At 42.5% G+C, this 24,710-nt stretch overlaps 1 protein-coding gene across 2 annotated transcripts in view; it reads right to left on the reverse strand.

Moving 5' to 3' along the window:
* Window positions 1-24,710, reverse strand: part of LOC308336581 (integrin beta-1-like) — a 30,615-nt gene that overhangs the window by 1,817 nt on the left and 4,088 nt on the right. The window contains exons 2-16 of one of the 2 annotated variants that reach the window (XM_080793993.1): window positions 12,985-13,051; window positions 12,307-12,392; window positions 11,317-11,536; window positions 10,616-10,786; window positions 9,123-9,361; window positions 8,257-8,412; window positions 7,866-7,961; window positions 7,101-7,190; window positions 6,696-6,836; window positions 6,036-6,238; window positions 4,533-4,774; window positions 3,351-3,573; window positions 2,198-2,433; window positions 1,597-1,763; window positions 618-695 (exon numbers count right to left, since the gene is read on the reverse strand). In XM_080793993.1, coding sequence (XP_080650119.1) covers window positions 618-695; window positions 1,597-1,763; window positions 2,198-2,433; window positions 3,351-3,573; window positions 4,533-4,774; window positions 6,036-6,238; window positions 6,696-6,836; window positions 7,101-7,190; window positions 7,866-7,961; window positions 8,257-8,412; window positions 9,123-9,361; window positions 10,616-10,786; window positions 11,317-11,536; window positions 12,307-12,392; window positions 12,985-13,051 — 2,415 coding nt within the window. The remainder of the gene's footprint in view (window positions 1-617; window positions 696-1,596; window positions 1,764-2,197; window positions 2,434-3,350; window positions 3,574-4,532; window positions 4,775-6,035; window positions 6,239-6,695; window positions 6,837-7,100; window positions 7,191-7,865; window positions 7,962-8,256; window positions 8,413-9,122; window positions 9,362-10,615; window positions 10,787-11,316; window positions 11,537-12,306; window positions 12,393-12,984; window positions 13,052-24,710) is intronic. The other variant, XM_080793994.1, reaches the window with a different exon arrangement.

Here is a 24,710-nt window from a genome sequence, read left to right on the forward strand (position 1 = left end):
AATGCAAAATTTGTGACCCTTTACCTCGGACAGAGAGCAATACATCACATCACAACATGCTATTTTAATAATGAGCCAAACTCCCAGAAAAAACAGGTACCTCACACTGATTTCATAAGACAACATACTTGCTGGGCAAGGTTTTTACTATTAACCACATGAACCCTAGTGTTTATTTGATGGACACGTCATAATAGATGAATAATTGCTGAACATATTAGATCTACAAGCTTACAATGCAACACGCCGTGAGCTTATAGACACCCTACTTTGGTGTATAGGGATAAAAGGAGGGGGCCTAGTATGGACCCCTGAGGGACAACGGTATATACAAGTACAAGTATATAGTAGTAACTTTAAGTGGTTAATATTTTAAAACCCTGTACATGTTTTGTGACCTTTAACTATTCTCTATCACAGCACTCTCATGCATTTTCTCCAACTAACTATGACTCATACTGTGTGTACCTGCCTATAGTTTGCCCACTTGTAGTATAGATAGAGGTACAGGTGGAACAAAACACAGAAAAGTGAGATTAAGAGTGAAAAAGGAGATGCATACAAAAAGAAAGCCCATGCAGTCAGACCATACAAGCAGAGAGGAAATGAATACAAACTTATAGGACGCCAGCTTTACGTCCATAGTTTGGGTTCTGGAACTTATTGATAGGACTCTTGTATATGGGGTTCTCTTGCTACAGGTAGACAATTGGGAAATAAAATATAAGCACAGCTAACTAATAGGCTAAATAATAAGAGAGATGGAGAAAAGGCATAATGGTAAACATGTGCGAAAGACAGAGAAGGAAATATTTGAAATGAGGACAAACAGTGACTCCACGGTTGGATTTTAATGTCTCTACTCTACTGTGAATATGTTCTGAGCTCTCCCTTTCTACAAATACTGGCAACACTATAGACCGACATCTCTCTTAAATTAAATTAAGAGACCCATTATCTTGCTGGAAAATAAAGGACAATGATTGTGTTCTAAGAAATATCTGTCTTTTCCTAAGAAAACAGATCTACAAAATTAGGTGTCTATGTGCCCAAATATTCCTTTGATATTGGACACCTGTGTCAAAAATACTAGTAGAGTACCCGATTTACAGCACAGTATAACATTACATTTCCATGAATTATCAAACACTTTCCACTAGGTGGAGCCAAAATACAAAAAATCAAATAAAAATCAGTAGTAATACAGAAAAAGGACCTATGTTCATATTGATGCTGGCTAACAGAGATGGAAGGGGGATATGTTCAGGGTATTTGACATTCCCCCAAAAGTTCCAGAGTCTCCATTTTTTTTAAAGTAAATCATTCTATTTATTTACGCAGCTGTGAGACAGTAGAAAAAGGAGTGAGGTTATCAACAGGTCTGGTATTCCCATCCCATCTCATCTGCTACTGTGAAAACACAGTTCTTCAGTAGCTCGTCTCCGTACTGCACAGCAGAACACACCTGTTTTCCACATCTCAATTACTCAACATTTGGAGAATGTTGCCAAAAGCCCCCCAAACACAAATGTCCCCTGAATGCTCATCTTTCCCAGTTATTGTTAGCTATTGGCTGTGGGAGTTTTTTTCACTCACCGTATCCCATTTAGCATTCATCTTCTCCTTCTCAAACTTGGCAAACTCTCTTCTGTCGTGGATGATCATGAGCAGCTTCCAGATCAGCAGAAGGGCCAGTCCAATCAGGACAATGCCGGCCACCACGCCCGCCACGATGGGAATGATGTCCGGGCCGGCGGGGCAGTCTGAAAGACAAGGGGAGTACAGTAAACAAACACCTTAAACAATACGTATGACGGAACTCCAGTCTGAAAGACAAGGGGAGTACAGTAAACAAACACCTTAAACAATACGTATGACGGAACTCCAGGCATAGGTTGAAAAGAGGAATAGCCTTTATTTAATTAAAAGGTGACTGCCAACATGTTTCGACCATGCAAGTTCTTCATTTTCGCCCTAATGAAGACCTTGCATGGTCGAAACATGAATTTAATTAAATAAAGGCTATTCCAGTTTTTATCTTTGAGTGCCCGGACCGCCTGCTGTTTTTTCTGTGTCTTGATCCTGTTTGATCCGTGTGAGCTAGCACCTTTTACTAATAGTCATCTTTTTATCTCCTGTGAGCACCTGGTTACTCCTGTTTTTTTTTGGACATAACTTTCTCCATGTTGTTGCTTACCCAGTGTTTCTACCACATGGACCTCTTTCAGCGTGTTGTTGACGACAGCGAAGGTGAAGTAGAACCAGCAGTCGTTGGCGTCTCTCTCCTTGCAGTGCATCAATGGGTAGGTAGCGGTGTTGGGCTGGGGCAGCTTGTCCCGGTCCTTCACCTTGATCAGGTTGAAGTAGCTGCACTCTTTCTCGCATACATCCTTCTTCTCACCTGTGCCGAACGCCCGACACTGGACACACTCCCTGCAGGGGAATATTGTTAATGGCGGTGTCGGTGTGCTTTGGCGCCAATACAGACTCTTTCCTGCCAAAACTTTGCTTCTTGAGTGTAAACACATCTTTCTACATTTGCATTCATTATGATGATGATGATTATATATTTTTGTTTCCAAAATAAGCCAAAACTTCCCAAATGCTTCTGTGCTTAATGGAGAATTCCATACTAGAAGCCTTTCTTACGTCCCTACCAAAGATGTCCAGGTGTTATTTTGTGCAAAAGTGCATTATTGGCTATTTCCCCTACCATAAGCCCTCAATGGGTGTTGGGTTTTTGTGCTAATTCGGCTATTTCCATCGAAATAAGTAGTAAAGTGTGCCGCTTGGGATACTATTTACATTATGAAGAGAGGATATAAAAAATATATTTTTTTGAGAGATGGAAATAAGCGAATTAGCACAACACCCCATAGCCCCATTCAATTCAATGCAATTCATTGAGGGCTTATGGTAGGGGAAATAGCCAATAATGCACTTTTGTAGTACACCTTCTAGTATGGAATTCTACTTTAATTTTGTCTTACTTCAGTTATATCTTTTTGATACTTTGTAGGATGAACATAATTAATTTCGGTTTTGTTTTTAAGGCCTGATGTCAAAATAAAAAAAAGATCTTCTAAGCCATGACAGTTTTCTGAAATACCTACTGTATGTCTATACTTATTCAATATCAGTGGTGCTCAATATTTAATGTCATTGGCCGCCGACCCCCATCTGAAAATGTGTTGTTCCAGGGACAAAATGTGTTGTTCCAGCGGCGCTATGAGCTTGTAGATCTGCTATTTTTCAATAGCTAAAGTATAACATAATGCTGAAAAACACCCTGAATGGGTTAATACCCATCCCTAATGGCACATTGGTGAGACACTTGTGAGCTCACTCACTTGTGTTCAGGGCACACTGTGGGACAGGTAGGGCAGGCCTCACAGGTGGGGCCCTGGAACTTGGCGTCGGAACACTTGCAGGTTCCACAATCGCAGGTTCCTCTGCCGTTACAGATGGCTTGGTTGCTCGCCATGCAGGTGCTCGTGTCTAGTGAACAGTCACAGGCACTCCCAGTCCACATGGGGTCGCACATACACACTCTGCATTCACAGCGTCCGTGCCCTGGGCGCAAGGGAAAGTCATCAAACAAGGTTGTTTCCAGTTAGTTCCATTCATTTTCAATAACATTTGGAATGAAAAGGTATTTAACAGACGTGCTTATCCAGAGCGAGTGCGAGACCGTTATAAGCAGAGTAAACATGAACCCTAACCCCGCCTTACCAGGCTTTCCACCACCTCGGAGGAAAGCCTGGTCTCTGTTTCAAAAGTCTGTATGATCCTGGTGGATGATATCGTTACGTCATGTTGTAGTATTGTTTTGTAGTCGACAGGCAGGAACAACAGGCGGCAACTTCCATTTCCCTCAAACTGATTTTTCTCAATAAAAGCTCTCGTAGCCTGTAGCTTTTATTGAGAAAAATCGGTTTGAGGGAAAAGGAAGTTGCCGCCCGTTGTTCCTGCCTGTCGACTACAAAACAATACTACAACATGACGTAACGATATCATCCGCTCCCGACAGGATCATATACCCAAATTAAATGGTGCCCAGGCTACATGAACCCTAGCCAACAAACGAGGAAAATAGTCACCAAGTAGAGTGCAGAGAGAACAATGTGCCTCAAAGAAACTAGGATACAAGGCAAACAATGAAACTAGCATCTTTCCAAACAACATGCATTCTCAACATTTGTGGTAAATCTAATTGCCATCACATGATTCAGACACAGTATAGTGCATCTCTGCATCTATGCAATTAATTTGTGTTAAACACCAACTTAGTGACGCCAAGCAATTTCCTAGTCTGGGGGCGAACATACAGCAAAAATATCAGATTTACAAGCCCACAGCGCATTGCAACACGACACATTGTTCTAATAGATTTAGATAAATACATATATTTTTTACAATTAAGATATTTAGTGTAGAATACAGGCAGATAGGAATATAGGGCCCAAGGGAATAAGGTCAACTAAGTACAGTGTTTAAGTGACTTTAAGGTACATCCCGCTTGTCATCCTCACCTCCGCACAGCTTGTTCCCGGCGCGGTCACAGTTGAAGTTGTCGCACTCGCAGTACTTGCCAGTGTATCGCTCGTCGGGGTGGTTGTTCCTCTTCTTGCACTCGCAGTTACCGCAGATGCAGTCTCCGTTGTTGCTGCAGATGTCGGTGCCGTTGTCCCTCCGGCACGCCTTGTCCATGTCCTCTGTGGGCACGTCGTTGCTGCTGCACTCGCACTGTCTGCCCACGCGTCCTTCGTTGCACCTGAGGCGTAGGGGAGGACAGATGAGGTTGAATATTATGATCAACCCCTGAACACCACAGACTTGACAGTGACAGTGCTTTATCACTCATGGGATTCGTTCAACTCAGGTTGTTCTTACTGATGAACACACCCAGGTGTTTTTATCCCACGATGTTTGTAATCCATTTTCTTTTCACCCAGTGTCAATTGTCTAATCTCTAATGTAATCCTGGGCGAGTAATTAGATTTTATAATTATATTATAAAAACCACACCTGTGTGAAGTGAGGGGATGATCATGACGTAACATTTGCACAGATTGTGTCAATGGCAAATGTGACAAAAGTTAGGACAAAAAGCTATATAGTATCAAAAAAGTCAAAGTCAATAACGTCAGCCTATTAGACAGCCTAATATTGCTGGAATTAAGGGTTCAAATCTAAACAGGAGTTAGACAAACATTATCTGGTCTCTCAGGTCTCCCACCAAAAACAAAACAAATCTGAAAACTTGAGCTCATTCAGAATGCAGCTGCCTGCTAGTTATAACTAGAACTAAGAAAGCTGAACACACACACACAGATCTCTGACTTCCAGTGAGTTAAACACTTAATTTTAAAATATTGCTGGTTGCCTTGAAATCATTCAATGTACTGTATTAAGGCCAAACTACACCTCAGACTTGCTTTTACATTATGAACCTGGAGCAGTATCAGGTCATCAAAGACCGGTCTACTAACTGATCCCAGATTTAAAAACAAAACATCAAGAGGAAGCCTAAAGACAAAATGAGTTTATGACTTCCACACGGCCGTTCATATAGAGTTCAGGGGGACACTAGCATATTTTGTTTGGCTACATTTGACATGATTTGAGTAAATTCATGGAATGTATGGACTATTGGTATCTGGAAAAAACATAAGCTCTGTTTGGAGAGTTTTGGGTCAATTCCACGGTCTGAGAACCCTATATGATCTGGGAACATACTGTAAGTGTTTTTGAAACACAAAACCAGTAATGGTATCATGGGCATTTTCCACATGGTGGATTAACAGAAGGATACATTACGAGATACTTCAACAACAAAACACCACTTTTTGCTATTTTCTGTTTCTCCATTTTATTTATTAGGCTATTATGATTTATTTCCCTTTCTTGTTGTGCCTTATGTAAAGGCACTCTAAACCACTTTTGTGTATCTGCAAGAAAAATAAACTGGCCTTGTATTATAGTACATGATAATTAATGAAATGCACAAGGACTCTTCCAAGACAGGAACTCACTTGCAGGCACCACACTCGTATGTTCCATTTCCCTTGTGACAGACCGGACTGTTCTGGACGCCGTCCTTGTGACATTCACACTCGCAGATGAAGTTCAACGTGATCTCCACCTCCTCCGTGAAGCCCAGCGGTTTGATCTTAATGACTTCAGACTTGCCCTGCTTGGGGCAGCCCATAGCGGTCACAGTCACAGTGAACATCACCTAGCAGTGAAGGGAGAGAGGAAGCAACCAGTCAGATTAAATGCTGGGTCCTTGTGTAAAATCCCAAAAGGTGATTCTTTCATGTTGAGCCCATTGACTATGATCTATTCTACACACAGTAGCATAGCATGCCACAGTTTTTTTATTCACACTTTCAGATGTTAAACTCAACTTCATATTCCCATGTAGTCAGCATGTAAGCTTCATTTGCTTTTCAAATCAATGATGTGCTTTCAACGTTATCTAAAATTCTAATAATTAAAGGCAAAATAAAGTCCACTATGTTGGACTTCCTTTGTTGAAAAAGTTTATTTTCACACTGTACTGAAATAAAACGCAGATCAGGAATTCTAGATATGTTTTGTACATTTTGGGCATTGACCATTGACCATTTCAGTCGTGATTTTAAAAACAAAATGAATATAACAAGAAGGAAATCTCTTCCGTCAGTCCCCACCTCATCGCCAATGGAGATGTTAGAACACTTGCGGCCGTTTTCACCGTCGCTGACAACTCCGGTCTTGCAACGGGATGTATACGCTATGGTCACTCCCTCTGGCAGCTTGCTGTTCTCCAGAATGACCTCCGATGAGAGTGACTGACAAAAACACGGACATAACATGTTATCACAGCCCTGCACGGAATGTCAGCTGGTAGCTTTGTTTAGACAGGCCACAATCCACAAGTGGATTAAGCCCAGCGCTGAGCATGAATACATGTTTCAAAATAGTTTGAATCATTGTAAAAAAAATCCCTCGCTAAGACATTGAGAATGCTAATGCTTTAACGATTTAGATAACAATAAGTCATAGTGAAAGGCAGTGATTGACAGCGAATCTATTCTACAGCATACTGTACTTACGTTGTAGGCGTCAACGATGAGTTTGATCACATTGCTAGAGTTGGCAGACAGTGTTCCTACTGCAGACTTTGGAATCAGATTTTTCAGCTCCTACGCAGAGAAAATATACATCAGTGCAAATTTATGTCAGCGGAATCCTGCAATCACTGGAAACCAACTGTAAGCCACGATGGAAGAACAATACTTTGTCAGCTTCTTCTTTTCAACCGTGGAACACAAATGCACGGTAGACAGAATTGTAAAACCCGTAACTATGAGGTTTTAAGAAACTCTGGTAAGCTAAAGCCATTATTCTAGATTTAAAAACGATTCACTATGGGCTTAATATTTGAAATAATTAGGTGTTTGTTCCGTATTGAGGTTTCAGTCACGGTGGACAAAACAATGGAACTTTTATCCAGCTCTGTTATCCAGTTGGGTTAAAACAAATAGCAGCAGGGCAGAAGGAAATCGTCAGAGCCGCAGAGGCAATGCTACTGTTAATCAGGAGCAGATGCTGGTAGTCTAGGTAAATGTTTGGAACTACTGGGCTTCTTTCAAACATGCTCACTCACATTGGAGGAGGAGATGATCAACAAAGACAAAGGTAACCGAGAAAAGAACATAATGAAAAACAACAGTAAAGGTCATTGCAGAATGGAATTGTTTTACGCTTCATCGCAACAAGTTTGCTTGGAAAATAAATGGAATAAAAAAGATTTTCAACTGAGTAACATGACAAATTGAGTTGGAAATCTGTCATCCAGAGAATGAGGGAGGACTAACCTTATACACAGGCTGGAACTCCTCTGTGACGGCAAAGATGGTCTGGATGTTGTTGTCGCTCAGCTTCTGAACCAGATGAGCGATGGAGGGGTAATCCTAAAATGAGAGAAAGGAAAGCCACAATTCACCATAAATAGAGATGCAAAATGTCAGTGGAAAGAGACAATCCAAGCACTTTCTCACACATGGAGCTCGTTAAGTTACCCACGTATGCCTAATGTATACGTCGCTGTAGGACGGTGTGTCACATGGTATAAAATAGCAGATATACAAGCTCACAAAACGTCACAATGTGATGTGTTGTTGTGACCTAAATTGTAAATTGTACCATGGGTATTTGTGAACATTTTTAGAAAGGTGAAAAGAAACACCAGAATGCTGCATTACATACATAGTAGTGGCTCATGGTGTACATGTCATTCTCCAGGTGACATTTCCCATCGTTGGGGAGAACGATGCCGCCCAGCTTGCCGTCCCCGGCAAAATGGAAGCCAGCGTCGGTGGAAAACACCAGCAGGCGGGTCACGTCCCTCCAGCCAATCTGCTCCTGATGAATGGAAAACAATGAAAAGAAAATAAATTACTGTAAAAGATAGCATTTCATCTTTATTGTTTTTCCTTTAAAGCTGTACAAATAAAGCAGAGTTTGCTATGAATCCGATTTAAAAAAAAACCTGGATAAAAAGAAAGAAAGAAAGAAACCCATGTGAACATGTTGAGCTGATTATCAGTGCATTCAAATAAAAGTCCACTAGTAAACACCACCATCTCATAAAGAAAATCCTTTTTATTGATATAATCGCCAAATCACCACATAAACTTTATATCGCTGCAAGACATGACTGTGAGAATATAAACCTGGATGTGTTTATTACAGTGGGCCAGCCAGCATTTTCTTCCCATGCCTTACTTACCAGTGTTGCCGGATTATGCGAGAGAATTAATTAACCCATTTAGGACTGAGGGCTGATTAAAAAATAAATGAGTTTTCTGAAAACCCTATGTTTCTATGTCAGTGGTGCTCAAACTATTCCATGTCAAGGAAGCCCAGAATGATATGTATTTAGCCGCCGACCCAGAAGCAAAGATTTGAGTTAAAAATGTTGGATCTGAAAGAACATAATATATTCAAAGATTTGCGCCACATTTTCACGAGCTATTTTCACAAGCTATGAAAAGAAAATCAACAAGCAACTTAACAGAAAAACAAGCTCAAAGTGGGTTATAACACACAGACACGGCTACACTGCTACTTACCCGGCACACGGCCACCTGCATGATGGCGTCGAAGCCCCCCTCAGGAGAGTCCAGGTTCCCAGAGATGTGCTGCATGCCCACCAGGTTGTTGAACTTCTTGCCGTCGCTGGTGAGCTTCAGCACGTTCTTGTAGCTGAAGGGGCTGGTGCAGTTCTGGTCCCCGGTGCACGGGTTCAGCAGCTTGGCCGGAGTGGTGCTGATGTACGGCATGACCGTTTTCTCCACAAAGGAGCCAAAGCCTTCGGAAACATACGATAAAAGGAAACGAGATTGAAAAATATGTCCGGAACATAATGAAAAATAAACCACCGTGCTCTGACCTCTCTGGTGCGATATACTTGTTTAGATCAACAACATTTATAAAATAAACGGGTCGCAATCAGAGTGGCGAGTTTTTTATGTCTATGTTTTTGTTTTTTAATTGCTGAACCCACTGAGGATAAAAAAGGTGTTTAGACAGAGGTGAGATTCCAAGAATATATAGTAGGATCTTAGGCTCTTTCAATACAAGCGTTTTTGATCCCTTAGCCTCAAGGGACAATTGTGACTGCCAAGTTCATTCAATCACAAATTTGACCTTTTTGACTCAAATGTTAATCTTCTCTTCGGGGCAGCCTATGGCCTGACTCACACCTTTACAACAGACTGATGTATAGCTGATGCATGAGACTTATTTACTGATGAAAGCTCGCAATTAATTTCCAATGGGAGTCACATGGTTTGACACAACATTATTGTTGTATGAGGGGGAGGGGGGCAGTCGAAACACAGCCGAAAGCCGTACAACACAAATGTTGTGTCAAACCATGTGACTTCCATTGGAAATGCATTGGGGCAAGATGTAAACAAACCCTTTGCTTACATCTAGCATGCATCAATGTTGTATGCTAGATCGGAAGTTGTGAGTCAGGCCTTTGGCCCATGAACGGGACAGGGCTGATTACAATACCCTGCCGTGCATTGTTGTGGGCAGGGCATAAATGGGGAGACTGACCAGAACAAATTGAACTAGAGCTCAGGTCTCCACCAGGATAGGAGCTTTTTGGGAAAAGTGTCAAGTGGCATTTCTTCCTCAGCTTGCCCTAGTGGGAATATGCGTGCCGTTTCACCGCAACACTGTGTTAATGTTTTGCGGCATTTCCACAGCCAATCTTAGCCAATCAGGGTGGAATATGAGAAATCAAACAGACCCGTCTTGATAATAGAGCTTACCGTATGTGTACCGATTTGCGAGTAATATAAAAAAATGTGTTTTACATAAGTCGGCCTCCTGGTGGCGCTATAAAGAGCAGATGTGAAAAAAGCAGGTCAAAAGTTTTTCCATGGCCTCTAAGGAGTGTACATACAAACAAAGTTTTACACAGATCGGTGCAGTTATAAGTAAAACACAAATGGGCCAGTTATAGCGCCACCAAAACATACTCTGGTGGAGACAATGACTGTTCATGGACGGACAGGTGTAACTTTCTGCATGATCAGAGTGATTTTCTCACCTATCCTGAAGTCAGAGGTGATCTTGGACATCTCCAGCATCAGACTGGTTCCCAGGTTCTTGACGTTCTCCAGATCGTCCTTCATGGAATAGGACAGGTCCATCAGGTAGTACAGGTCAATGGGATAGTCCTCTGCCCGTTTAAACTTCAGTTTGAAGGCCTGGGGCTCACCTACACAAAACAGATGGCATGAATGTAGAGGATCTGCACACGCTATAGGAACATACCCTATACTAAATGAGAAAGCGAGTTTGCGCATCAGCAATGGTTTTCAGTGGAGTGCTAAACCCAAATCCAGTATACATCAAGAAATAGGAATTAAAATAATTCCAAAAAGGTAGCACATCCATAAATGTAACAAATGGCGGACAAATTACTCACATTTCCATTTCTTTATTGGCACACACCAAAAAGGAACGGATACCCTATACTGTGTACAAGAATGACTGAACTTCTCCTTTCAAAGCTGCATTTTGAACGGGTATATTTTGTTGCATGACTACAGGAGTAAATGCATTCCTATACAAGAGACAAAAACAACTTCAGAACTGCATCAGAAATAGCATATGGACAGCAACTTTCTAAATGCTGTTCCGGGGCTGTTCCGGGGCAAATACGTGTAACATACACTATACAGTGAGTATGTTGGACTGTGTGTTGTCAGTCACTATAGTGGGGATGTGCCCCTGACTGTCCCTCACCAGAACGGAGGGTCAAGGAGAGTTTCTGGGGCTGGATCTGTGTGATGTTGGAGTGATGGAGCTTCTCCCCTCCCTTCTTGCGATTTGACACCGGCCTGTCTCTGAGGATCCTCTTTAGTCCTCGCGGGTTCTCGATCATGCTCTCAGCACAGCCCCTCTTCCTCAGCGACTGCAGCTCGTCGCATCGCGTCGACAGGGTCTCCCCTTGGCTCAGGAAGTCCTGGGGGAGGGGAGGGGAGGGGAGGGGAGGCCACGGTCAAGGACAATGTTACCACTAGGGTGTGCCCCGATTGAGATCGGGAAAAACCGGTATCGGCAAATGCACAAAATCAAATCAGAACAGAAGCAATATTAACGTGATCGAGACATCCCTAGTCACCACGTATCACGTGTTGTCTGTATTTGCGCTTTAAACAATAATAACAAAAAACAATCTTATGGCAGAGAAAGTTTTATGGACGTATAGGTCTGTATAAACATGCCCAGGTCTTGCAATAAGTAATGCCTTAACCACTTAAGCTCTGCCTGAGCAAAGCCCCCGGCAGTGGTTATTAAATTACTATTTGTCATATGACAAAGTATAAATTCACTATGTACAGGGCGGCTCACAATGTGTGTAGATCAGCTACTTCTATTTATATTTATTTTTTAATAAATGTTGAAATATAAAAAATATCCTATAATGACATGCCCAAAAATGTGGACGCTAAGTTATTAACGCATTTTGGGGCGGGAACCCCTTTTGGTGTTTTAAACATGTTATAATTTAGCTATTGAAAAATAGCAGATCTACAAGCTCATAGTGCGCCACCGAGTGGCGCGCTACGAGCTTGTAGGTCTGCTATTTTTGAAAAATTATTTATTTCAGAAAACTGGAGGATTTAGAAGATTTTTTTTTTTTCATTTTGAGGTCAGGCCTAAATGGGTTAATAGCAAGCCGATCTGTCTATGCATGACACAGCAGCACGCTGAGGGCTCGGCTCCACATACCGGGTCTGTGCACCAGCCACATTTGGCCCCAGCCTGGATGCATTCCCCACAGAACTTGGCATTGGCACTGATGCAGTCGTTTCCCTCTGGATCGTGGAAGATAAAGGAGAGAAAGAGACACCGAGAGAGAGAGAGAGAGAGAGAGATGGTACCAGCAGAAGTAGCCTGTTAAAGCCCACTGTATTTACACGAGTTGTGCTGAAACGCTGCGTAATTGGAGAGGGAGGTGGTGGAACATTGCGCTCTTTTCCATTCTCCACTAAGCACTGTGACGCTAAGGTGACGCCCAGCTTGTGGTTAAATGACATCATTATGGCTAGGGCCGAACGTCTTATTTTGGAGGGGGAGGGCATTCGTTGTCCAGTATAAGCCCAAGATCGATGCTTATTACATCATATCATGTCCTGATGCAGCCATGAGAGCCGAATACCGATGCCCTACTTCGTCCTTCGTTCATAATATAAAGTATCACAAAAAAGGTAGTAAAAATAGCTGATTGATTGATCTGCCATTTAAAAAGAAAGACTGAAAATATATAACTGTGTCTGTGAGTCTTATACGTATTTCAGATTTACTGCACACGGTTTCCATTCCGACAAACGATAAATGTGTGCTGACCTGGTTTAAGAAGGTTTTTTTTGGTAAAACACAAGAGATGTGACATGATGAACATCTTACCGTTCTGAGCCCTGCTGTAGCAAAAGACCCCCAGCAAGGTGGATATAAAGAGCAGCTTCAGGTCCATCTGAAAACACACACATACAAACATATTAGCCTATTAGCCTACCCATAACCACTTAAACACTTATTATACTTGGTACCCAAGGGGTCTGTTTTTGGACCCCTCCTTTTGTCCGTCCACACCACATACCGTATCTTCACCAAGGATAGCAGATCTACGAGCATAAAATGTGTCACAATGTAATTCTAATTATAGGTCTGCTATTCTTGCCAAAATGTTTGCCTATATTTTCAACGAATGTTCACCTATTATGACGTGCCCAGAATAGGGACTTTAATGTTGATGTGGTTAAAAAGGCACGAGTCAAAAATGTCTCTTTGTTAACAGTGCAACCCCCATGCAGTGCTTGGTGACTCGGATGCTTGTGTTTATAATTTCCTGGACAAAAGCTCCCCGCGAGCTAAAGAGGGTGTTTAGCAAATGATGGATTACATCTGTAAAACGGCCTACTGTAGTTATAATTGGCAGTAATATAATAACCACTGACAGGGGCTTTGCTATTCAGGCAGTCACAGTGACAGGGAGCTAATGTAATAACGCAACAGCGCACACGCACGCACACGGCCACACGGCCACACGCACACTTGACAAGTCAGCAGCCTCTCTTTGCCTCCCAGCATCACTTCTTACTGTAAATAGTCTACATAGGCCTCCCAGGAGTCAGCCTCTCTCCCGTCATGTCCATTGATCCCTCGGCTGTGTGCACGGCTTCTGGTCAACCCGTGTCAATGAATCATTTCCTCATTTTCTAAAAGCTAACATCACGGCTTACCAACAAACAAGGGGACTGACTAAATGGCCTTTCTCTGGAGCCAAACAGCCCATTAGAGAACAAGACATCTTGGAAGAAGGACGACAGTGATGACTCGCCGGAGATTACAGTAAAAGCATTAACGTCAATACTGTACGAGATGCACTCAGCCAGGAGGCCTAACAGAATATTGAAGGTTCGGACTCAGTGAGGAGGAGAAAGGGATATATCGGCGATTATCCCATTAAGACCGGAGGGCGATTCTACAAATGCCTTCTAAAATCAGTAGTTCCCACACTTTCAAGCTTTTTCTAAAGATAGCAGATGCACACGCTTGCAGCACAGCACGAAGTGACGCGCTGTGAGCTTGTATATCTGCTATTTTTGAACAGCCAACGCTAAAATAAAAAATGACACAGATGCTTTCGGTACCCAGCATTGGCTGAAATAGCACTTGTTATTATCAGCTATATTTAATGAGAGCCAGTAAAGTGGCTGAGGAGGAAATTAATGAATCAAATCAATGATATCGCCTGGTGCGTTGTTATGGCGAGCCGGCTCGGGTTGTCGCAAATCTAATTAACATGTGGAATGTAAGGGGCAATTTCCTGCCTCGTCACAAATCATACATCCCAGGGGTGCGAGTGCAGAAGAGGGAGAACAGTGGCTAATTCCCTACTGTGCTGCACATTAAAGGCACATGGTTCACATTAAAGCGAGACGGACAGTGTTCAGCCAACACTCAACTTTAAACACTTTAAGCCCTCTTTTAGACTTCATCGCACGATGGCATCACGTCGTGCATTGGCTGAAAACAGCCGCTGTAGAACGCCCTGTTTTTTAACCGTTCTTAAAAACATGCCCGAAAGGTTGAAAGTGGTTAAACACATTTGATACGCAAAGCATGGCTTACAGTAAAAGTGTTCCTTTTCTAACCCTGCCATGGTTATTCATAGTGGCTACATTAAAAGACTGCATTCCCTAATGCTGTGGTGAAGGAGGTTCCTGATGACGTTCACTGCAAGGATGGTGTTGAACGAAGCATTCCTGTGTGCCCGACCCGTGCGTGTCCGGTTATATACACATGGCAGGGCAGACAGTAAGTCTACAACCCCCCACATTAGATCAGCCTGTTTGGGCCTTCCCTGCACTGCTCTACAAGTGTGTGTTTGCAAGTGTGTCTGTCCTTACTCAAGGTAAACGCCACAATTAGCCTGGCTCGGCCATCATCATACGACACTGTTCCTGTCAGGCATGCTCGAAGCACTTGGACTGTCATTTACAGTAGCTACCAACAGCCTTCTGGCGAGGAGATAAAGCTATGGGAAAACAGTTATGTTGGTGCTCAAAATAGTAATGGGCTTGGTTGTTGAGAGAGGGTGTGATGGTGGTCTTTGCAAGAGCTTATGACAGGATTTAAGGACAATGAGAGAAGAGAGTTGTCCGGACACTGTGAATATCGAGTTGACGTGTGAGGAAAATAAATTCACATTCCTCTTTTAATTTCTTCTTCCTTTCTGCATTTTTACGCTTTATTTCAGACAGAAAAGTAAAGAGAGATAGGAAACCAAGGGCAGACAGGGGAGAGACTTGACATAAGACAGGAGTCGAAGTCAAACTCGGGGTCCTCACGCTAACGAGATGCATATGGTCTGTGCACTAACCGGTTGAGACACCAGGCACCCAACATTCCTCTTATTTCTGTCAAAACCACAAACTCGAAAAGTTATTTCTTTAAGCTTGCGTTCTCGACCTCAGCTCTGAGTTCCAGGGAAACATTCTAATGCAAACTATGCCTGTATAACGCCAGCGAGGTGTCAAGTTAGAAAAACAGCCATGGCGTTTTCTATCCATGAAGCTTAGCAGCTGTGGAAAGCGCTAAAAACTGCAACGCATCATGGAGAAAGGATAGGATATAGGAGCAGGAGAGAGAGGTCTTGTTGAGCTGAGCTCCAATAACCAAGATGCCATATATTTAGCTAGCCATGATAATGGCAAGAAAAGAAAAGAAAAACCTATAGGAACAGGCATTTTGATTCATCTCTCCTGGAAAGTGAATGACACAATATAAAAACATTCACAACATTTTCGGCCATATATCTTGTCAGATTGCAGTGCCAGTACGAGGAGGGAGGGGTGGGCAGGGGACTATTAAGGGACTGAAGCAAAACAGTCGCAAAGCCAAAAACTATTTCTGTGTGTGGAAACAAAAATAAAGGAAAAGCCCAGACAGCATACTAGTAACTGAGCTGAAACCAGAGGGTTGTTTTGCTCAAGAAAAGGGATAATCTACTTTGTATAGTAGTATGACACCGGTAAGAAAAAAAGGTAAGAAAAGAAACGGCAAGAAAAAAACGCACGACTCAACTCTATGTCTGTCTTTGTCATATCACACATTTGGTGAGTCCTGGGCCAGAATTTCATTCCAGAAGATCCCAGTGATCGAAACGTTGAATCAATAAACCAGTGTGAAAAGCATGAAAAAGCTATTGAAATGAGTCACTGGTTCTCTTGTCTCTGTCTGATGGCCCCTTGTTTTATTTTACTTTTACGGGCTCCTTGGTCTCGTTTGGCGAGGTGGGACGAGGTAAGGCTGGGGGGCTGGAATGCATTCCTGCACTTTGGACCATACCCCAATGTGCAGGACAGTCACCCAGTAGCCACGGCCTGCAATGATCTTTACTGCACTTTGGACCATACCGCAATGTGCAGGACAGTCACCCAGTAGCCACGGCCTGCAATGATCTTTACTGCACTTTGGACCATACCCCAATGTGCTCAGCCTCAGTCACCCAGTAGCCACGTCCTGCAATAATCTTTACTGCACTTTGAGAAACGTGAGCCATGGCATGCTGCCATTTCTCACACCTTGTATCCAAAACTGGCATCTTTACCCGTTGTTCTCATTGCCTCAAAAAGTATTATATTAAAGCAATTGTAAAATGAACCTTAATGGGTTAAGGCATATTGTCTTAACCCATTAAAACCGGGATGGCATCTATCTGCTATTTTAGATTTTAGCGTTGTTGCCTATTCAAAAATAGCAGCTCTAGAAGCTCAGTGTGTCATGCTGTGAGCTTGTACATCTGCTATTTTTGAGTGTTTGGAAAAGAAATTACCACACATCTTCTCTTCTGTGGGTCACTGGCACAAAACATTTTCAGATAGGGGGTCCGTGCCCACGGCCAAATACATATCCTTTTGGTGATCCTTGACGCAAACACGTTTGAGAACTAGTGATTTAGAAAGCAATTTGTAGAATTGGCCTCAGGTCAAATAAACAGAAAGGATAAAGTAGAGTTGAAAAGTCAGGTTCTATCTGAGCCGTAGACTTCATGAATGAACGGTCGGATCATTTGTTTTTTTCTCCTATAAAATCTAGCTACTACGTCTTCAAAACCTTGGCAGAACTTGATGCAGCGAGCTAGCGAGCCCTAGAATGAATGGACAATGAGAATGTGGACAGTCACAAGAGAATAAGAGACGACGAAAGAGAAAGAGCGAAACAGGCCTGGGCCTGGCAGTGTCTCAGAGTCACAGTGCTTTTGCAGGAGTCTAGTTCTAGCTCTGGGAGTTTTCCTTACTCTGGAGCTGTTCTTCTCCGGCCACGAGTAGGAGGAATGGAAAAGAAAGAAAAACAGGAAAGGGCGGTCTTTTTTGCTCCCTGCTTGGAGGAGGGGGGGGGGGCACCTCAATTCTAAGGAGAAAGGGAAAGAAACTTTTACTACACTCTGTTCAAACTAATTTAATGACCACATTCACGCGTGGCTGTTTTGCTCTTACTGATCTGACTTCACCCTACCCAGCAGGTGGAGTAAGAGACAAATGGCCACGTGCTCTCTCTCCCATGAAAACATGGAGTCCACACACTGGATCGTGCAATATAAATGATTCCCAAACCTTTCCATGGTAACGACCCACAAATAGCCATAGCCTCTGGCTGTGGACCCCTACTGAGATTGCTCAATGCTCACTAAACTAAACTAAACAAAGTAGTAGCGGAAACAGACAATCTACATACAAGGTCACATCTTTGAAAATGTTTTACCATAGTCCTCCTAATGAAACTTAGTGGTTAAACTGGTTCTATAAATCTTCTGAATTTAATTTGAACTGAAATGCCATTTTTTATAGAATATTTTGGAATTCTTTCCCCCTCTCCTTTCCATTTGGCTCCCATGGAGGCCGCTACGTCAAAAGCCTGTGATCTAGTGAGGGTCCACTGGTGTTCTGTTTTCACGTGGTCTTCTGTCCCGCATCTGGTTCCTTATCATTTGGATGTGAGTGCTTTCCTAAACCCTTTTCACTTCTCTCCTAACCCCATCCAACTGCTGCGTGTCTCCTTCACGTTCCACTGCATCATGGGAGATGATAAAGCCTATCTTTGGCATTCTACTCCCATCCTCTCCCTCCGACATTCCCCTCCTCGTCTCCCTCCCTCCCGTGCGAGCGGAGCCAAACCGTGGCCCCTAGACATCATTGCATGCCCCCTCAACAGCGCCAAGAGTGGAACATACCCGGGCACAGAGACATCCAAGCTTCCCCGCAATGCTGGATGAGAATACCAAACAGTGTCTGTCTGTGTCTTACCATGCTCGCGGACCACCTATACCCCCCCACCCCCATCCGGAGGTCCTTCTCATGGCAGACAAAAGCCATTAATCAACTAGTCCTTGGAGACCAGAGGAGAGGGGCAGGTCTTCATTGAGCTCACACAGGAGTACACGACTCTTCAGCTCTAAGAGCTTTCATGCGATAAATCTGACTAGTAATGAGACCAATGTCAATGTTGTTTGGGGGTGGTTTATCGCAAAAGGCATCCAGGATACGGATATGGGAAATAATAAAAATATGTGATATCCAAAGTGATCTTTTCTCACGGAAACACTGTTCGCGGGATGTGGTTTATAGTACTACATAGACCAAAAATTATTTACCATCATCATTACCATTAGCAACAGTTTCCACTCAAAGCATGTTAAGGGAAGCAGGAGTTTATTTCACAAATACCGCAGAGTCCAGTGGGAGAGGAAAAACAAACGGAATTGTTGGTTTCAGGTGCATTCAATCCACTTGAGAACTAAATTGCTAGCCTGTGTGCTTTCACTCACAAAGCCATATACAGTAGGCTACTTTAATTGTTTGTCCGAAAATGTGAATGTAACCTTAGTGAAATTGTATGCATAACCTAAAATGTGTCAAGACAGCACAAACGGATTATTTTCTGCCATTATCACACATTGAGCACATGTGTGGATGTGGAATTGTACAAAGAGACCATTAAAATACCCCAACGTCCCAATTCTGTGGTGAACAGTGAACACTCAGTGAAAATTACACATCTACAATCTACAAGCTCACGATTTGCAGTAACATAGCTCTGGTCCATAGCCCTAATGCTAATTCTACCCTGCATTAAGGCTATATGGAACCGATGGCGTCTAGCTCTCACATGAAATGCAGACCGGCCTGTCTAATATGTACTTTTTGGACAGAAAGGGATTGTTTTTCCACCGGAAAATAAATACTTTTAGTTACTCCACCATTTATGCATTTATACGTGTGGTGGGGGCCGGGCTCAGAGTGCATCCACTAAGGAAAGTAGGCATTCTAATTACACAACCCGTCTTTGTAATGGTGAGTAGGTAAAATGTTCTTTATATTCCCGCTACAGAAGAGAGGCTCATCTGCATTTCATGCGAGAGCTAGACACGATCAGACCCATAGCCTTAATGCAGGGCAGAATTAGCATTAGGGCTATGGACCAGAGCTAGCAGTAACAGTAATACGACACATTGTGAGCTTGTAGATCTGCTAAGTGAACAGATTTAAGGCAAAGGGAAAAAACGGATAGACCCCTGGGGTAAGCCAGTCAACTAAGTATATACTGTAGGATTTAAAAGCCAACCATTTATCATGGCTTGCTTAAAAGGCAGATAAGATGCTCTCAGAAGTGGCAGTCTGACCTTTTCAGATGGAACAACGTGTCACATAAACTGGCTTCAAACCAGCTTTATGGGAAAGGGCTAAAGATATACTTCTGGTGGAACACTGCCTAGATAGGAACTTCAGGTACCTGCCGTGCGTTTACTGCAAGAAACATCAATAACACTTTTTTCTCTTTCTTTCTTCTCCATGTCTAAAACACATCTGGTTTGAATAGATCTCCCAGCGTATCGCCCTCACTGTTTTGAACAGTGCAGAACTCCACGTCACTATTTGCGGCTCTATCTCTGCGGTGAAAATAGCCCTGCAGTCGCGCTAACAAACTATTTCAGAATCATCCTCTCCACCTGGCCCTCGCAGTCAAGCAGCAGGGCATTACGATCCAGAAGACATACACTAGCACTGACACACAATCTCTACCACGCAATGCAATGTTGGCCCGCCTCTCGACGACATTAAATTATCTTGCATAATAAGAATAATGATGTGTTTAACGGTAAACACAACTAAAATGATGAAATGTAAATTTTGTAATTGATAGAAGCCTGTGAACTACTCCTTTAATACTTTCTGAATGTGATCTACAATCATGTTCAATATTGTGACACATTTTGTGACATTTTGTATTTGCATGCTACTTCTGGAACGTAAACTGCAAATACAGCCTGATAGCGTGTCACGGGTTCGAATCCCAATCCCGATGACCTTGCATCACTCCCCATTTCATGTGAGACTACTATCCTACAGTATAAATAAAGGCATAAACAACCCAGAATCTAATCATCATATTATAAAAAAGAAATCATCTCACAGATCAACCGAAAGAGAAAAGAGTGATATTTGACCTGGGATTATACAAGCATCACTCGGGATCCTGTCAACATGGTGGCATCTGCTTTACCGTTTAAGTGAGCATCTGAGAGGAGACACAGATCACCGACAGACAGGCAACGGACAGCAACAGGCCAGAATAGTGTGCGTCAATAGAGGGGATGGGGCTGGGAACAGGGAACAGGGAAGCCCCCCTACCCTTGCAAACGTTATGAGCTCAGTCTGCGCGGCTGCGGGCGGCTGCACAGTAAGCCTCTGCCAGTCTCTCTCTGGGCTTGCTGAGTTGGCCCTTCCTTTGCTGAAACACAGGAAGCTCAAACCCAATCACACAGGAAGCCCACATGCAGCCTGCTGTCTGGCAACCAGCCAAATATCCCCCTTGAAGCGGCCAGGACATAAAGATGGGATACTGAGTTACTGACGTAAGTCTGTCACGATCCTATATATTACATTTGGCTAATGGGAGGCCGGATGGCGGACCATGGCCACGTCACTATGACCCAGACATTCCATAAACAAACCCAATACGCGTGGCCCATGTATAAGCACTGGGCAGGACCCCAGCCATGTCACCATGACTAAGATATTTCCATAAACATAATTACATATACAGTATATTGTGTTTTTCTCTTTTTCTTTTCAAAAGCAGCGGACATAGTCGCGATGCAACGTGCTGTGAGCTTCTAGATCGGCAATTGCCACTTCTTTTAAAATATTTTTAAAGTATAAACATTATTAAATATGTGAATCATTTCTTAATTGAAGTTACTAATTTGTCATATCTGCCCTGTGCTATCTTTGTTTACAAAGCCTAAAATGCATACGTTCCAATGTTCAATGCTAAAAACACAATGAAATCGTTAATCACAAGTATTTGTAAAACAATGAATTGTTAAGTACAAATGATCGTGACTCGAGACGGGGAAAAAGAGAGAAACGAGGGTAGGAGAGCATAAGAAAAGGTTGGAAAGGCAGAATTAGAGAGAGATGGACAGACGGACGGACAGACAGACGGACGGCAGAGATAGACAATCAGACTAAAGTGTATTATTCAGTCAAAACGGCAGCATATTGTCTGTGTGAATCCACCGTGTCTGATGCACAGTGCTGAACCAGGCCATCCCTATAATCTAACTGGGATGAACCAAACAAAGCTTCCTCGGTGTGTGTGTGTGTGTGTGTGTGTGTGTGTGTGTGTGTGTGTGTGTGTGTGTGTTAGCAGAACAAACTATCAGAAAGAGGCTTCATTTGTCTATAATAACCCTTTTGAAAATTAACTGATGACTCAATGTAATATCTATTCTGTTACTTTACTCAGATAGTTGTATTGGTGTCAGGTCTTGCTGCCTGGGGGTAGTTTTCAACCAAAACAGAGCGCCCCCAAAATACCTTGTGCTGGCACGCCAATCAGTATAAATTAAGTAACAAAACAAAAGATGGGGCTCCCCACGTGTTGAGCCAACCCTAAATCACAGCAGGGGTACTTCTTTCACCACGACACCCTTATCCAGGAGACAAACTATTACTCTCCAACAACCAAGAATGACAGTGACAGGTGCACAGGAAAGCAAAGGAAGCCAAAGGAACTTAATTTCTCACTCCTCCATATTGTTGTTCACTTTTGCGTTCAGTTTTGAGAATAAATGCCTATAGCTCGTCATGCATAATTGCAGATACAATGCAAATACCTAATGTACTGTAGAAGAAAATCAAGAAATGCTGGCTGAGGAGGTATACACTAGTGCATGTCTGCATGAATACCCGTATGATTGTACATCAGAGCAGCTACATGGAGGAAAATGCTCAAGCTGTCCAACAGAAGCAAGGGTCATGTGCAAACTGTACGGTTATTCTCAAGCTTGACTGTTTGTTCTATATATAGACGGTCCTGTCAAAGTTTAGACATAATCTGACTGTAAACTCCTACTACACTGCCGTTGAGGGCCAACACCTCTGCCACATTTCTGCTGAGGTCCTAATGCTAGCTAACTGGCATGTTAATGATGTTCAGATGTCTTTCATTAAGAGCTCCAGGCTCGACACTTGAACTAGAGGGCCTCCATTTCCGCTGCCGTGGGATTGTGAAAAAAAAAACTCTAGACCTAGAACAGTAAGCAGTCCAGTTACATGCATTTCCTCCTGGGAGCAGTAGAAAAATAACTGTCATGTTCCATTCTCAGCGTTCTTTTCAGAGGCACGGAATGAACACTGTTCTAAAATTGGGTTTCGGGACTCACACGATGCTCTGTCATTCTGATCTGTCTGAAGAGTGTACAGCTGTTGTTGTTTGAATAGAAATAGTTTTTTTTAAGAGAAAAAACAAGCATAGCCTTGGAGTATTGTAGACTAGATGGAGCTCTGCTACAGTGAGGTCTAGCAAGATTCAGATTTGACATATAGGCCGTTCTTTTTTTTTAAAATTCCACTCAAAGTTTTAAATGAAATGGTGAGTAGTTTGGGTAAAATTGGTGTCATTAAATAAGACCACTCATCAGGGAGCAGAGTCACACCACAGCTGATTGATAAACAAACATGACCTACATGGCTGATTGGAAAGAATGTGCTCCAGACAAAACAAAACTACTGTAGTACTCATTAGGCTGGGGCATGGTTTTAGCAACAGCGCATGAAAGAGGGCTCTCACAGGCTCAGTGATTATTTTCTTGTAGGGTACAAATATGTGCCTGTCGTGCGGACTCGTGCCATCAAATAATATGTGATCACTAATTGGTGTGGGTGTGGTAGTATGTGATGGTTTAATTGTACCGAGTGTCGTTCTGCTTGTGCCTGATGGTTTTGTAGAAGCCTGGAGATTCCCAGGATGTTGGAAAACCAGGGAATCTCCAGGCTTCTATGAGATCATCACGCTCAAACAGAACCTGTATTTATAAAGTTATATTGATATGATATTATCGGCCGCCATTATTCTTCTTGTTTTTTTAGTCCAATGTCAAGATTTTTAGTGTGTGTGCAAATACAAACTTTGTCCTACACAAACATTAAATGACATTTTTGAGTGTTTGTGTAAACACAAACATTGCGTAACAACAAACATTGAAGACGAAGGGGACGCAAATTCTGATTGGTGTGATTTTTTTTTACTTCGTGAGGAACCTTTCTAGATTGCTGGTGACTCACTGACCTCTCCAAGTTGCCAGAACATACAGATTCATTGTTGTATGACACAGGTGTGATATTTTTTTACTTTGTGAGGAACCTTTCTAGATTGCTGGTGACTCACTGACCTCTCCAAATTGACAGAACATACAGATTCATTGTTCTTGTTGTCTTTGATGTATAGATCCATCATGCATATGGAGGATCACAAGTCACTGGCTGCGGCTGCTCCTTAGATCAATGCTGTCCGTTACAACCGGGCACAGGATGGATAGGGACATGAAACGACAATGCAAACAACAACCACACATCCACTTGATCTAATATTGGTTGTCATATGCTAATCTACAAATTATGATGTGACTGAGCAGTCTTTCCAAACAGACTACATACATAGAACTCGTACAAGAGATGGCTTTATTTGCAAAAGCTCTATAGCATATTTATATGCTATTCTATCTGGTGGCGCAACCGCATACTGCTTTTGAGTCACAAGGACTTCAGCAAAGAGTCCAGCTCCTGTCATATTGCAAATCTTCTCATCACTGTACCCACCGCTCTCCATGAAATTACTTTAAAGTAAGGTGTATATGGAACCATTACTTTCTTTGTTCCATGTAGAAACACAATACTAATTAAAACAGTACTTGTCTATTAAAATATACAGATGAAAAGCACAGTGAAATAAGCCCGTCTTGGAGGATAATGTTGTAACACATTTGCCTTACTAAAACCTAAAATAAATGAGATTCTGAGTCTGTGATATGTTGGTCTCCCAACTTAAGTAATATTTACCTTCCATTGTCTGGGTAAATAGGCATGTCATGATGTTGGTGAATAAACCCGCATTGTAAACCCAAGTCTGTTTTATCCACACACATTGAATGGGCTTTTTGGAATAAACAAAGTTGCTTTTCTACTTGCAGTGCCTCGCTGTTACTATAATAAACATCATTTGAGAGCTGTAGATCTCACAGGCTGCAACCTATGGCTGCAACACTACTCTACTATTTACTA

Source organism: Protomyctophum bolini, assembly GCF_963924005.1.
Source record: "Protomyctophum bolini genome assembly, chromosome: 21".
NCBI classification, from domain to species: domain Eukaryota; kingdom Metazoa; phylum Chordata; class Actinopteri; order Myctophiformes; family Myctophidae; genus Protomyctophum; species Protomyctophum bolini.